Source organism: Tachyglossus aculeatus, chromosome 9, assembly GCF_015852505.1.
Source record: "Tachyglossus aculeatus isolate mTacAcu1 chromosome 9, mTacAcu1.pri, whole genome shotgun sequence".
Lineage (NCBI taxonomy): Eukaryota > Metazoa > Chordata > Mammalia > Monotremata > Tachyglossidae > Tachyglossus > Tachyglossus aculeatus.
This window is the reverse complement of record NC_052074.1, coordinates 47,143,768-47,157,739: the sequence shown is the minus strand read 5'-3', so window position 1 is coordinate 47,157,739 and position 13,972 is coordinate 47,143,768. Positions and strand designations below refer to the sequence as shown.

The 13,972-nt window shown below is 41.6% G+C and overlaps 1 protein-coding gene across 5 annotated transcripts in view; it reads right to left on the bottom strand.

Annotated features, from left to right (window-relative positions):
• PKP4 (plakophilin 4) overlaps positions 1 to 13,972 on the bottom strand; it is a 154,331-nt gene that overhangs the window by 19,048 nt on the left and 121,311 nt on the right. For all 5 annotated transcript variants that reach the window (XM_038750806.1, XM_038750808.1, XM_038750810.1 and 2 more), the window contains 4 exons: positions 4,649 to 4,832; positions 3,916 to 4,033; positions 3,396 to 3,587; positions 2,692 to 2,865 (listed from right to left, as the gene is read on the bottom strand). In XM_038750806.1, the coding sequence (XP_038606734.1) occupies positions 2,692 to 2,865; positions 3,396 to 3,587; positions 3,916 to 4,033; positions 4,649 to 4,832 (668 nt within the window). The remainder of the gene's footprint in view (positions 1 to 2,691; positions 2,866 to 3,395; positions 3,588 to 3,915; positions 4,034 to 4,648; positions 4,833 to 13,972) is intronic.

Here is a 13,972-nt window from a genome sequence, read left to right as displayed (position 1 = left end):
ACTCAGAAGTCATTAAGGAAGCATTCTGGGCTGACTATGCCATTAGGCAGTCTGCCAGGTGAAAAGGCCACAAGTAGGGATGTAGAGATAACTTTCGAGTGCTTTATAAAGAGGGATAAACTCTCACAATTATCACTCTGCTTGCTCCCTGAAACGACATTTCTAATCCAGTTACCATCCACTAACCTAGCTTGAATCCCCAGGCTGAATGATATATGAAAAGACTGGACTCTCCACTATCACTTGGCCATTTGTTATTTGGGTGTAGAGTGCAGTTCACATAGTAGGGACTTAGAAAAAACTTACTGTTGATGATGATAAGGATTTCAGCACACCTGCCTTTCAGACTGATAGCATTTCAGGTTTTTCCAAATTCAAAATGGAGGGACAGCCCTCTACCAAATGAATGCCCTGGGAAGAAGTTTGTCTCTAGACTGTAAACTTGTTGTCAGGGGTTAGTACAGTGCTTTGCACACAGTAAGCTCAATAAATATGACTGACTGAATGAATGAAGACTGGTGGTTGGGGTGGCTGTGGTGATAGTGGAGGGCAGAGGGAAGGCAGTTACTCCCAGATCCCAGGAGGGAATATCCATTGGGAGGAGATGATCCCAGTGTGCCAGGCAGTAGCTGTCAATCACGCAGACTCCCAGATTGTAGGAGGCATCCATGAGAGGAAAACTCTGAGGCAGAGTCACAATGTTTGCCTGACCCTAACCCCTCATTTTTCAGCCTCAATGGCATCGTACTGGGAACTTAACCCACAGCTGACAGGCTCATTAGCCCAATGCTATTAGCACCATTAAAAGAAAGATAGATTCTGTGAGTTTGTTTTTATTTTTACCCTGTAGGTTTTCCTCCTCCAGACACGACCAATTAAGCGTAAGGCTTCCCAGCCAGTTTTCCTCTCAGTTGCCTGGGCCGTGACCAGGGAAATTAGTCATTTACTCTCAGAAGTAACTTGTAATGCCTAATTTAAGCAATAAAAAGAATCAGATATTCCATAATCTAAGAGTGGAAAGTCCCAATATTTCTCAAGAAGAGTTTGGGAATTTTGTACTTGAAATCAGGTTTGATACCTTCTCATTCCCAATGAATGAAAACCACAGTGGGAAAACGAAGCCCAATTGTAGCAGTTGAAGAAATGGACTTTGATCATGAATCCATGTCACCATGAATCCACAATGATACAATAAATACCTTCTGAATCTCGGCATGGGCCCTATAGCTACACTCCCCAAAGCCCAAACAACCTGAGTTATAAAAACAGCCTTTGATCTTATAACATCCGTGGCTGTGATTATCTGATTTTTCTACATGGGGGTGGGGAAGCAAGAGGTGAAGGGTCAAATCTTGATTGACCATATTCTGAGGAGTTTTCAAATCAGTTATCATTATGTTTACATTTTAAATGAGCTTGCTGATTTCCACTCGTTAATAGGTACCAGAAATTAAATTATAGACAACTCAAATTACATCAGTTTTAATTATCTTCATTATTATAATCTTCAAAAGGGACTCTTTGAAAAATACAGGTCATCAGAAGCTAGTGGGGAATGGGAGGGGAAATCTTCAGCCTCTGGGAGGCTGGGTATGTGGAAATGCATCTAATGAGAAAGCACAATCTCGCTATCTCTTGTACTACAGCTAACAGTCTATAGCAACCCAACATGACATCTACCCCAGTGAAATATCTGACAGGGCTACTGGGGGAAAGGGCCATAAATTATTTCTTATTGGCTAATAACAAATTGTTAAAGGAACATGGCAATAATGAGGCATCGAACCTATTGGATGGATACCTCTTAGTGATTCTCCAGAAAAAGGGTGAGAGAGCCAATAAGGGGCACAAACTGGCAAATTTTATGGCTCATAGAAAAGATTAAGAACAAACTAGCAGCACAGATACAGATCTCAAAGGGCATGTGGGCACCCCGATGCCTGACACTTAGTACAGTTTCTTATATATCGCTTAGTACAAGTTATTAGTACAGTGCTCTGCATACAGTAAGCAGTCAATAAATACAATTGATCGATTGACACCCAAACATCCTGGGTTGAATTAAGAATTGGTTGGCTTCATGGTGACTCGTATTCGGCTCGGACTGGAGAGCTAGATCTTAAGTACTTTCCACAAAAGCCGAAAGTAAGAAGGTCAAATAAAATAAGAGGCTCTCACTCCATATATTAGCAGAGATCCAGGCCTCCAAGGTGGAGGAAGAGAGGATGGAGGTGACACTGCAAGGTGGAAGGTCAAGTAAAGAGAAATGGGAACATGCTTGTGAAAACTTTGAATTCTATGTACTATGATGCAGACCCTGACTCAATGATGAGGGATCTAATAGGGCTTAACTGTGCATCCACAGAGACCATGATACAAAAGATCTACTCTGCCTGGGTTCAAGTTAACTTAAGCATACAACAGGAGTATTATGGTGTTATCCTCGGTGTTAGAAAAGCAGTTTCCAAATCAGTTATCCTTATGTTTACATTTTAAATGAGTTTGCTGTCTGATTTCCACTTGTTTATGGGTACCAGAAATTGTACCTGATAATCTGTGAGTTAAAAATGACCTCCATCATCATAGCTTGTTGAGAATACCCGGGGAGAAAATGAAGGTGGGAGAAATATCAATACTAAATTCAGAAGAATATCTTAAGAACCACTCTATGTGGAATTTCACAGGTTCTACCTTCCAGTTGCCTGCAGAGAGATTCTGGAGAGATCCTGCAGAACCTTCCAGGGTTGCTGGGTTGGAACTTTCTGCTAGAAGTGTTAGATACGGTTTTACCACGGATGGATGCCACAGCATTTCAACACCTTTAGGAGACTTGGAAAAACCAGGTATAGGGCCAACACCATCCCACTAGGAGGAAAAAAAAGAACCAGTCAACATCAACAACAACAATAATAATGATAATAATAAAAATAAAAATAATAGTGGTATTTGTTAAGAGCTTTCTATTTGCCAAGAACTGTACTAAGTGCTGGGGGGTGGATAGAAGATAATCAGGACGGACAGAGTTCCTATCCTACACTGGCTCCCAGTCTCAGTCCCCATTTTAAAGTTGAGGGAACTGAGGCATAGATAAGTGACTTCCCCAAGGTCACATAGCAGACAAGTGGTGGAGCCGGGATTAGACCTCATCTGGATTATTGCCATCGTTGTTTTCTACGTTAAACTCATCAGGGGCAGGGAACATGTCTGCTAATCTGTTGTATTCTACTCTCCCAAGGGCTTAGTATAGTGATCAGCACATAGTAAGCATTCAATAAATACCATTGATTAAGATAATAACATTATCAGCCTTCTTTTCTGAAAGACACATAGTGGTTGTTAACATTAATGACAATAACAATTTAGTTTAATATTTCAGGATAAGTTAATATGCTAACTTGATCTTCCTGCGGAGTCCTCTTTTTCTTCTTCTTCTTTTTCCCCCAGCAGCTTGGCTCCGAGTCCTTGCTGGGCGATTCTTTCCCTAATAAGTCGTCTAGTTCATTGATTCCCAGCATCCGGGCTTGAGGAACCTCAAGTTCTAACCGATAGGATAGATTCCTCAATGTACACACACAGTTCTCCACGGTCTGAAATCCAGTAAGTTTTGGAATTAGTATCATACCAAAGGAAGTAGCTATCATATAAAATGACACTGAACTGAATGTTTCTTTCTCCTTCAGCACAGATGAAGTCAGACACAGAATATCTGAAGGACGACTGATCATTTAAATGTAGAACACAGAGTCAACTGTACCATCCTGGAAACTTCTGCGGGATGACACATGACAGAAAGTTCAACAAAAACGAAGGAGGATTCAAGAGTTTTGAAGTATTTTTGAAAAATTAAGAATCTGGTCAGTTTTATGAAAGCGGAGTTGGATTCCTAAACATTATTTGGTTAAAATAGTCACTTACCTTGCTGTCATAATCAGATGTGTTCACACACGTATGGATCACGTACAATAAAGAGTCAACAAGCCCATCACAACACCTCATCTGTTTCCGTGCTTCTTCTCCTGCAGAGCTGAGATTCCTATATTGTGGCAAGGGATTGAGAATTGTATAGTAAAAAGAAAACTACTAATGATTGCATATGAATATATGTTCAACATGTAGATGCACATAAAATGTGAATTTTTTCCACTTTTAATATATCATTTTTATGCCTGTTCCTTAAAGTAAACATGAAGGCTTCTAAATATTTGCATTTGCTTTCAAAATTAAAAATGCAAATTATTCAATACCCAAGTAATTCTTGGTTGAAATTAGATGCAATTTGGCACACTGCTTTAAGCCTAAAACTTCTCCTGGAGAAGCAATTGTAGTACTGCAGTTTTGTGTTGAGGAACCTCATAATATGGAAAATTTTGAAATGTTGAATGTAATCTGAGACAGGAGGCTTTCAGAGTGATTGCAAAATATTTTAAATAGCTATTTATCAGATGATGTCTTTTAGGACCAAGGCTGTACCAGTAAAACTGCTTTTACAATGTGAAAACTGAACCCATCCATCCGAATAATGTGACACCAATTCCTGAGTGGATGAAATAACATAATAAAAAAAGTTCTATCTCAAATTACATTTAAAGGCCTACTGAATAATTCAATTATCAAATTAACAAGGACTAAGAAGAACTCAAGAATTTACCTCAGGCAACCTGTAGTGTTTCGCAGAACTAATGAAGTCTGAAATTTAATTTTATGATCATCATCAAAGGAAGAATTATTCCACCCAGAATGTGGAACGATCACAGTGTTTGTTAGAGTCGATAAAGCATCTCGAATGATTGTCATCTTGACTGCATCACATGAAGACAAGTTCCAAAGGACCCCTAAAAAAGAGAATGGCACCAGACTTTTTCACGATAGGTCATTCAGAGTTTGCAGTTGATGACTAGTTTAACTCAAAGCCAACACTCTTGCCCACATTCTTCCTCTGATCTCCCTCTCTCCCTTCCTCTTCATATATGCCAGACCACCACTCTCCCCGTTTTCAATGTCTTATTAATCACATTTCCGCCACGAGGCCTTCCCTGACTAAGCCCTCATTTTCCCTACTCCCCCTCCCTTCTGCATCGCCTACGCACTTGTATCTCTATCATCTCTGCACCTGATATTCACCTCAATTCTCAGCCCCACAGCACTTATGTACCTATCCATAATTAATTTTCATGTCTGCCTTTCCCTCAGACTGTAGGCTCCCTGTGGGCAGGGAACGTATCTACCAACTCTGATATTTTGTATTCTCCCAAGTGTTCAGTTCAGTTCTCTGCACACGGTATGTGCTCAGTGAATACCACTGATCAATTAGCTGCACATTTTTAGTCTGCACAAAATCTAACTATTGGCCCGATGCTCCCCTGGGTGAACTGTGAGTGAACCTTTAACCATATTTTGTACCCCAGATGAGTGACTTGAGCGATAAGGGGCGGGACTGACGCATATGTTTTAGATGTGGGTAGAGAGTCACCATGGCTACTAGGACTAAGTAGCTGTGGGCTCAGCAGAGAAAATCAAATTGGTATGTGGGATAGCACACTTGTCAGCTGATCGGTTAGTCATCAGTCTTCAAGCCCGAGAGCTGCTTTCCGGAGAGCTGACTAGGGGCTTCCTGGACACTGTCACGTTCGAGACCTAGTTATTTTGCCAGCAGGGATGGGAGTTCATGTCTCATCGCCAATGATGGGAAGCGGTGTGGCTTAGTGGAAAGAGCAGGGGCCTTGGACTCACAGGAACTGGGTTTTAATCACTTCTCTGCCACTTAGCTGCCGCGTGACCTTGGTCAAGTCACTTCATTTCTCTGAGTTTCGGTTTCTTCACCTATAAAAGGGGGATTCAATACCTGTCCTCTTTCCCCCTTACACCGTGAGCCCTATATGCGACAGGGACAATGTCCACCATGATGATCATGTATCTACCCTGTGCTTGGTAGGGTGTTTGGCACATATCAAGAGCTTGACAAATACCACTATTACTATTACTTGTATTTTTGAGAGATGACAGAAAGAAGAGTCAACCTCCTTTTCCCCTTGAAGGAGGTGTGGTGTTACCAAGAAAAGGCAATTTACCTTCCTTATCTGAGCAGCCAGGGGGATATATGTTGTCGACTTGTACTTCCCAAGCGTTTAGTACAGTGCTCTGCACACAGTAAGCGCTGAATAAATGCGATTGAATGAATGAATACTGGAGACAAAACAGTCCCTGTGCTCCATTGCAGAAACAAGTAGATGCTTTGAATAACTGCTTCCAACCTCACCGTCCCAGGGTGCCAAGTGCCCCTGCAAATCCTCACCCTTCCAATCAATCATGGTCTTGAAATTCTTCCTACAAAACTGTGTGACAGCACTCTCTACTCTCCACTGAGCCACGGTGCAAAATCCTGCGTGAGATCCAACCACATGTACTTCATTTGAGGGGAGAGTGCTCCAAAGTTTCTGTGGCTGCTGTAGCCCAATGCTCCACTCTCCACTTGCACCTGCAACTCCACTAGAACTCAGGCTTCTCCATCTTCAAAGCTCTCTTAAAACTCCACCTCCTCCAGGAAGCTTTCAATCAATCAGTGGTAATTATTGAGCACTTACTGTGTGCAATACACTGAACTAAGCACTTGGGAAAGAACATTATCATAGGGTTGGTAGACATGATTCTTGTTGTTTTAACTCATCAGGGACTTGGAGCTCTTATGCATCTATACACTATCCTTAGTATTCTCATTTAATCTGAGATTTTATCCTGACTTTTTTGTTCTACTTCCAATCTGATCCTTGGCTTTCTTACTGCTCTCACTATTTGTAAATATTATGCGTCTGTCTTTCCATTAGATTTTAAGCTCCTGGTAGGGAGGTTACACATGTTTTGCTTCTCTTGACTTTCCTAAGCACTTAGCAGTATGCTGCACCCTGTAGGCACTCAATAAATACAATTAGTTCTAATACTGTTTGAGAAGCAGCATGGGAGTACAATCCCACTCCTCCACTTGTTTGCTGTGTGACCTTGGCAAGTCACTTCACTTCTCTGTGCCTCCATTACCTCATCTGTAAAATGGGGATTAAGACTGAAAGCCTATGTGGGACAGGGACTGTGTCCAACTGATTAGCTTGTATCTACCCAAGCACATAGTACAGCGACAGGCACATAGAAAGCAGTTAACGAATACCATAACAAAATAATTAAACAAAAAAATCCCCACCAGGCAACCTTTCTGAACTCAGTGACTAGTAGAAGGGTGGAGGGATGGGGCAAGGGCAGCACAGAAATCCACCTGCCATAAAAGAGAAAAAGCAGCATAGAGAAGCAGCATGGCTCAGTGGAAATCAATCATTCAATCGTATTTATTGAGCGCTTACTGTGTGCAGAGCACTGTACTAAGCGCTTGGGAAGTACAAGTTGGCAACATATAGAGACAGTCCCTACCCAACAGTGGGCTCACAGTCTAAAAGGGGGAGACAGAGAACAAAACCAAACATACTAACAAAATAAAATAAATAGAATAGATATATACAAGTAAAATAGAGTAATAAATATGTACAAACATATATACATATATACAGGTGGAAAGAGCACGGGCTTTGGAGTCAGAGGTCATGGGTTCAAACCCCGGCTCCATCAATTGTCAGCTGTGTGACTTTGGGCAAGTCACTTCACTTCTCTGTGCCTCAGTTACCTCATCTGCAAAATGGGGCTTAAGACTGTGAGCCCCCCGTGGGACAACCTGATCACCTTGTAACCTCCCCAGCGCTTAGAAGAGTGCTTTGCACATAGCAAGCGCTTAATAAATGCCATCATTATTATAAAAAACTTTCAGAAAACCCATGAGCACACGATCAAAATGCAAATACCTTATGGCTGTAGGTGATCTTTCCAGGCTGAAAATCACCAGGCTTAAATGGAGGCCCACATTACGCACCTGAATTCTGTCCTATTCTAAGACAGATTAGGAGCAAGGAAGGGTTGAAAGCCAGAGGGGTGTGGGCGCCGCTTCCAGAGCAGGCTGCTGGAAGCTGTATTTCCAGCTGTCTGAGTGACACACATGCAGCAGTGTTCCTGAGGGGCAGCTCCTGGTTCGGCGTGGGCTCTCTACCATTCGGGCAGGACTCCCCCCCGGCCCACTGAAACCCACCAAGATGGGGGACCGGCCCTGCGCTCCGACTCATGTGTGTTTATGAGTGCCTGATATTTCAGCTACAAAGCCTTCTTTGCAATAATCTGGCCAACGACACTCTCCCACTGAGGTTACTTATCGATTACAAAACAAGCTTCTACGGTAGAAACCCTAAATTCTCATTTATTTCTGCTACTTCAAAAGGAAGTGCTCAAAGGAAATCTCAAAAGGACAAACTGAAAGCCTTGGTTTTTGTTCTTCTGTAGACAAAAGGTGCAGCAAGTCAATTTTATCCTCAGACGGGAACATCGTATTCTAAACTTAATGTTATACTTCACAGCAAGAACAAAGACCAAAACGTTTGGAATCTACTGGACCAACCATTTCCATAGCCACAAAACCTCTCTGAAGTAAAAGGGTTTTTTGTTTGTAGCCCCCCTCCAGCCATGAAGTAAATGTGTTTTTATCTCCTCACCCTGGTTCCTGGCTTGGTATTCCAGTTATAGAAAGGCAAAATCGCAGTCTATATTGATCAGTGGGGCAGGCTGAAAAAAGTTCAATTGAACATGTAAAGCATTAGAGGCAAAGTGACCAGCCTGGCTTTTCCACTCGGCCTGGAGAAGAGCACTGCGGCTAGCTAATGAGGCTGATAATGCCTGTCCGCTTCTTACATCACTGAAGTGGCAATCAAATCATGTCTCTCCACCTTTGCCGACTGGGGCTACCTTTTAAGGATTAGGCAAAATGCAGCTAAGGCAGGAGTAAGCAGAAAATACATCAGCCAAGTGGATGAGGAAATAAGGAAGAGCAGACCTATCCTTCCACATCAACAAGAGTAGTGTGGCCTAGTGCGTACAGCATGGACCTGAGAGCTCACCTCCTCCAGGAGACCTTCCCAGACTGAGTCCCCTCCTTCCTCTTCCCCTCCCCATTCCCCCCGCCTTACCTCCTTCCCCTCCCCACAGCACCTGTATATATGCTTGTACATATTTATTACTCTATTTATTTTACTTGTACATATTTACTATTCCGTTTATTTTATTTTGTTACTATGTTTTGTTTTGTTTTCTGTCTCCCCCTTCTAGACTGTGAGCCTACTGTTGGGTAGGGACCGTCTCTATATGTTGCCAACTTGTACTTCCAAGCGCTTAATACAGTGCTCTGCACACGGTAAGCGCTCAATAAATACAATTGAAGAATGAATGAATGAGTCAGAAGGGCCTGGGTTCTAATCCCGACTCCGCCACTTGTCTGCTGTCTGAACTTGGGTATGTCACTTAAGTGCCTCGGTTATCTCATCTGTAAAAATGAGGATTACGACTGTGAGTCTTATGAGGGACAGGGACTGTGTCCAACTTGATTAGCTTGCATCTATCCCAGTAATTAGTACAGTGCCCGGCACATAGTAAGTACTTAACAAATACGATTTAAAAATAAAAACCAGATAAAGCTCGCCAAACACTTTGAGAATCTTTCTGCAGGATTCACAACTAGCTCCTGCCTCCAAATAGACAGTTGCACAGGTCAAATAAACTATAATTTGGCCTAAGAACTATATAAATTATATGATTTAAAGGTATTTGCAACTCGCATCAATGACCAAGAATAAGCAAAATGAATTTAGATTAGAATTTGGTGGCAACACAAAAGCACAACAACCACAGAAAATAGAACTATCCTTTCCTCACAGGAAAAAAAAATACACATAATTATCTAAAAATCTATCTATAGTGAAATACTGCTAGGTGAGTGACAAACAATTCTTCCTAAAAAGGAAGAATAAAGGAGGACTTCAAATCTTATTTTACACAAAGTTCACACCACTGATCAATTTAATAATCACAACTAGCAAAACCTTTTCCTTTCACGAGGGTACATATGTTTCAAAAATGTTTTGTTCACCTACGTAAGAACTCAACAATAATTTTGAGATATCAAAGCAGCGCACAGAAATGCAAGTTGTGATAGCCACGGACCAGAATATTCAGTCTACAAACATTAGGGTCAGTTCGGAATGCATCAGAATAGTTTTAACATCTCTCGGCCTGTAGCTTCGACTCGTGTCACTTTCCTTTTCCATGTGAAACAAAATTTCCGTAAAACCTCTGTTACCCTGAAACCTGTAGTCTCTAAGATTCCCAAGCTGACCCCAAACTATGCATATGAAGGCACAGGACTTTCACAAAAACAGGACTCTGGTTTTGAAAATTGGCTAGATTCGCTTTGCTTAGAGAAGCAGCGTGGCTCAGTGGAAAGAGCACGGGCTTGGGAGTCAGAGGTCATGGGTTCTAATCTCGGCCCCGCTGCTCGTCAGCTGTGTGACTTTGGGCAAGTCATTTCACTTCGCTGTGCCTCAGTTACCTCATCTGTAAAATAGGGATTAAGACTGTGAGCCGCACATGGGATAACCTGATCACCCTGTATTCCCCTCCAGCGCTTAGAACAGTGCTTTGCACATATTAAGCACTTAACAAATGCCATTATTATTATTATCATTATTTGTTATTGTGGAGCTCATTTGTGATTGCTTAGTGCTTCCCGGTTCTGTGTTTTGGCCTCCAGCTCTTGTTTGCTTTACTTAAAAAGAATGCCAGGAATATACTTTTCTTTGTCTGCAGTATTGGCCATTAGCTCTATCCTCCAAATCTACTCTGGTTCCCGAAAGTTGTGTGCATTACGCTAAGCACCGATCAGGCCCCCTAATATCCAGATCCCCTTTAATCAATCAACAGTATTTACTGAGCACTTACTCTGTGCACAGCATTGTGCTAAGCACTTGGAAGAGTACACAATCACAGAGTTGGCAGACGCGTTCCCTGCCCACCAGGACTTTACAGTCTAGAGTGGGAGACAGACATCAAAATAAATTACAATATGTACATAAGTTCTGTAGGCTGACCTTAAATGCACATTTTAGACAGAGCTATAAAATGGGTGAAAATAACAATTTAAACTTGCCAAATATATTAGTCTAGATAATAATGATAATTATTGGCAAAAAAGATTTGGTCTTGAAATGGATGTTTATTTATCATCATCATCATCATCATCAATCGTATTTATTGAGCGCTTACTATGTGCAGAGCACTGTACTAAGCGCTTGGGAAGTACAAATTGGCAACATATAGAGACAGTCCCTACCCAACAGTGGGCTCACAGTCTAAAAGATGCAAACAACAAGATGCAGCCAAACCTAAGACACCTGTTTTTTAGTTAGCTGAGTATGTAAATTGATAAGTACAATATTCCACCAGGAGGGTGTGAGTGCAAAAGCTTCCTGGAGTTAATCCAATAGATACAATATGCACATCAGATGATTTCCATTCTTTCCCTTTCTAGAAACTAACAGACTACGGTAAAGAAAACTTTTTGGATTCCTTCAGAGCAGCAATTGTGAGTCCTGTTTTGGAAGCAAAACGAAGATGAGTCAGACACTTGGAAAATAAAGGAAATTAAATTCTCTAGGGGTGTGCCAGCTTCCGGGGTGCAGTTGGCAGTCAAAACCTGAATACGGATACGTATCTTCTACACTTACACTTTACAGGGATAAGCTTTAATGAACTAAAACATGCCCCTTGGGTGAAGCTATGGAAAGGCACAGCTGAAAATCAAAGTATTACTGTGTACAAAATGACTCGAGTGTAAACTAACAATGGACTGTGATTAGCAGTTTTGGTACAATGATTCCCACTGAAGATGGTTCAGATGGAATCCAACCCAAAGGGATCATTGGGATTAAATTGACTGGATGGGCAATGGGAAGAGAGGCTGCTATCCTGTCCAACAGTCTATCACTCAATAGTACTTATTGACCACCCACTGGGTGTGAAGCACTGTAAGAAGCTCTTGGGAGAGTATAGTAGTAGTTATCCCCGCTGTCAAGGAGCTGAAACTCTAGAAAAGGAGCTTTACAACACTACCTTCCATCCCTTCGTTGTACTTCCCTGGTACTTAGTACAGTGTGGTTCACTCAGTAGGTGCTCGATAAACACCACTACACTCCAACTACCTTCAAAATTCTTTCTACCCCCGGAACTGAATTATCCCTTAATCATAAGGCTCTGGCAGAGATAGACTAGAGAAGAGTGTTGCTTATTCCAATGTTGTTTTTCATTTATTGGCTTATTTATACCCAGCTTCACTGCATCATCTTCTGACTATTCAATCTAGTTTAGAGAGTAGCTTAAAGACAAAAGTGTACACCATGGGAAATCAAACTGGAAACTGTATTGGAGCAAGATTGTCTTAGGTGGATTATGCCCTTCTTTCCCTTGCATTTGTTAGTCAACCCATTTCATCTAGAAATAGTGGTTATACTCCCTCTCTTCTTGCAGGGAAATTTTACTCTGACAGATGGCTGACCTACAAGAGATCTGTATGTAATCTCCTCTGAGACTCACCACTTCATTACCTCAATCTGCTCAGCTCTCAGCAGCATGAAACCTCAAAATATAAGTTCATCTCCCACTCTGAAGGTTGGAGCTCTTCATGCTTGTCAGCAAATACATTTCAAAATACTTGCCAGGCAGAGTGAATAAAAATAATATTTCTATGCAAACTAAAAAAGAAGCACATGGCCAAGGAAAGCTCAAGTAACCATAACTCCATTTTTTCTTAACTGTTATTACTCAAAATTGATCTGTAATACTTCATAAATCATAGGACTGATGAAGTCCACACAACGTTTTTAAGTCCTGTGCTGCTTAGAACTATAATAGGAAAAAGAATAGGGGAAAAAAATTGGACAATGTGCTTACATTAGTTGGTGATTTTGGAAAGGGGTTGTATTGTATTGTACTCTCCTAAGTGCTTAGTACAGTGCTCTTATCATTAAAAATAAACACATCATCCGACCTCTCCAAGTAAGCAACTAGGATGTCATTCTTGACTCTCCACTGTCTTTTGGTGTTTGTATTCAATCAAATATTAAATCCTGCTGCTTCCTCCTCCACAAATCCCAAGTCCACCCCTTCCTCTCCATCCAAATAGTCATCTCTCTGGTTCAAGCACTTGTGATCTCATATATTAGACTACTGTATTGGCCTCCTCAATGATCTCCTAGCCTCTGACCTCTCTCTCACTTCAGCCCACACTCCTTCTTGCTGCCCAGATCATCTACTGAAAATGCTGTTTGGCACAAATGTCTCCACCCCACAATGGCCACCTATTTCTCTTTGCATCACGCAGAGATTTCTTACCACTGGCTTCAGGGTTCCCCTCCAGGCTTTCCAACTTACTTCTCTGTTACTACTAATTTTCATTTTTGCTCCTCCCAAGTCCACCCTAATTCCACCTTAGTCCTAACTCCTTCTGTGATCTCTTGCTCACATATTTTCTCTGTCTGGAACTCTGACCACAGAATTGCTCACCCCATCTTCACAGCCCTCAAAAAAAATCCCACCCCCTCCAGGAAGCCCCCTAAGATGAATTCCCAATATCCCAAGTCTCATCAATCTAACCTTTAGCACTTGTGTATTTAACATGTGTATTCAAATGTGCCTTAAGTTGTTTACTCAGATATCTCCCTGTTTTAGACTGTGAGCCCACTGTTGGGTAGGGACTGTATATGTTGCCAATTTGTACTTCCCAAGCGCTTAGTACAGTGCTCTGCACACAGTAAGCGCTCAATAAATACGATTGATGATGATGATGATATTTCAACCTGACATACTCTTATAGCTTCATTCCTCCTCCTCCTCCCTTTATTTGTAAATCATATTTTTTGCTGGTCTCCTGCATTAGATTGTAATCCCTCTGAAAGCCAGGACTATGACTTTTACTTCTGGTGTACTCTTCCAAGCAGCCAGTACAGTGCTCTTCACCCAGTAGAGAGGCTCAATAATCACATCAGACCGAAAACATTAGGAATGT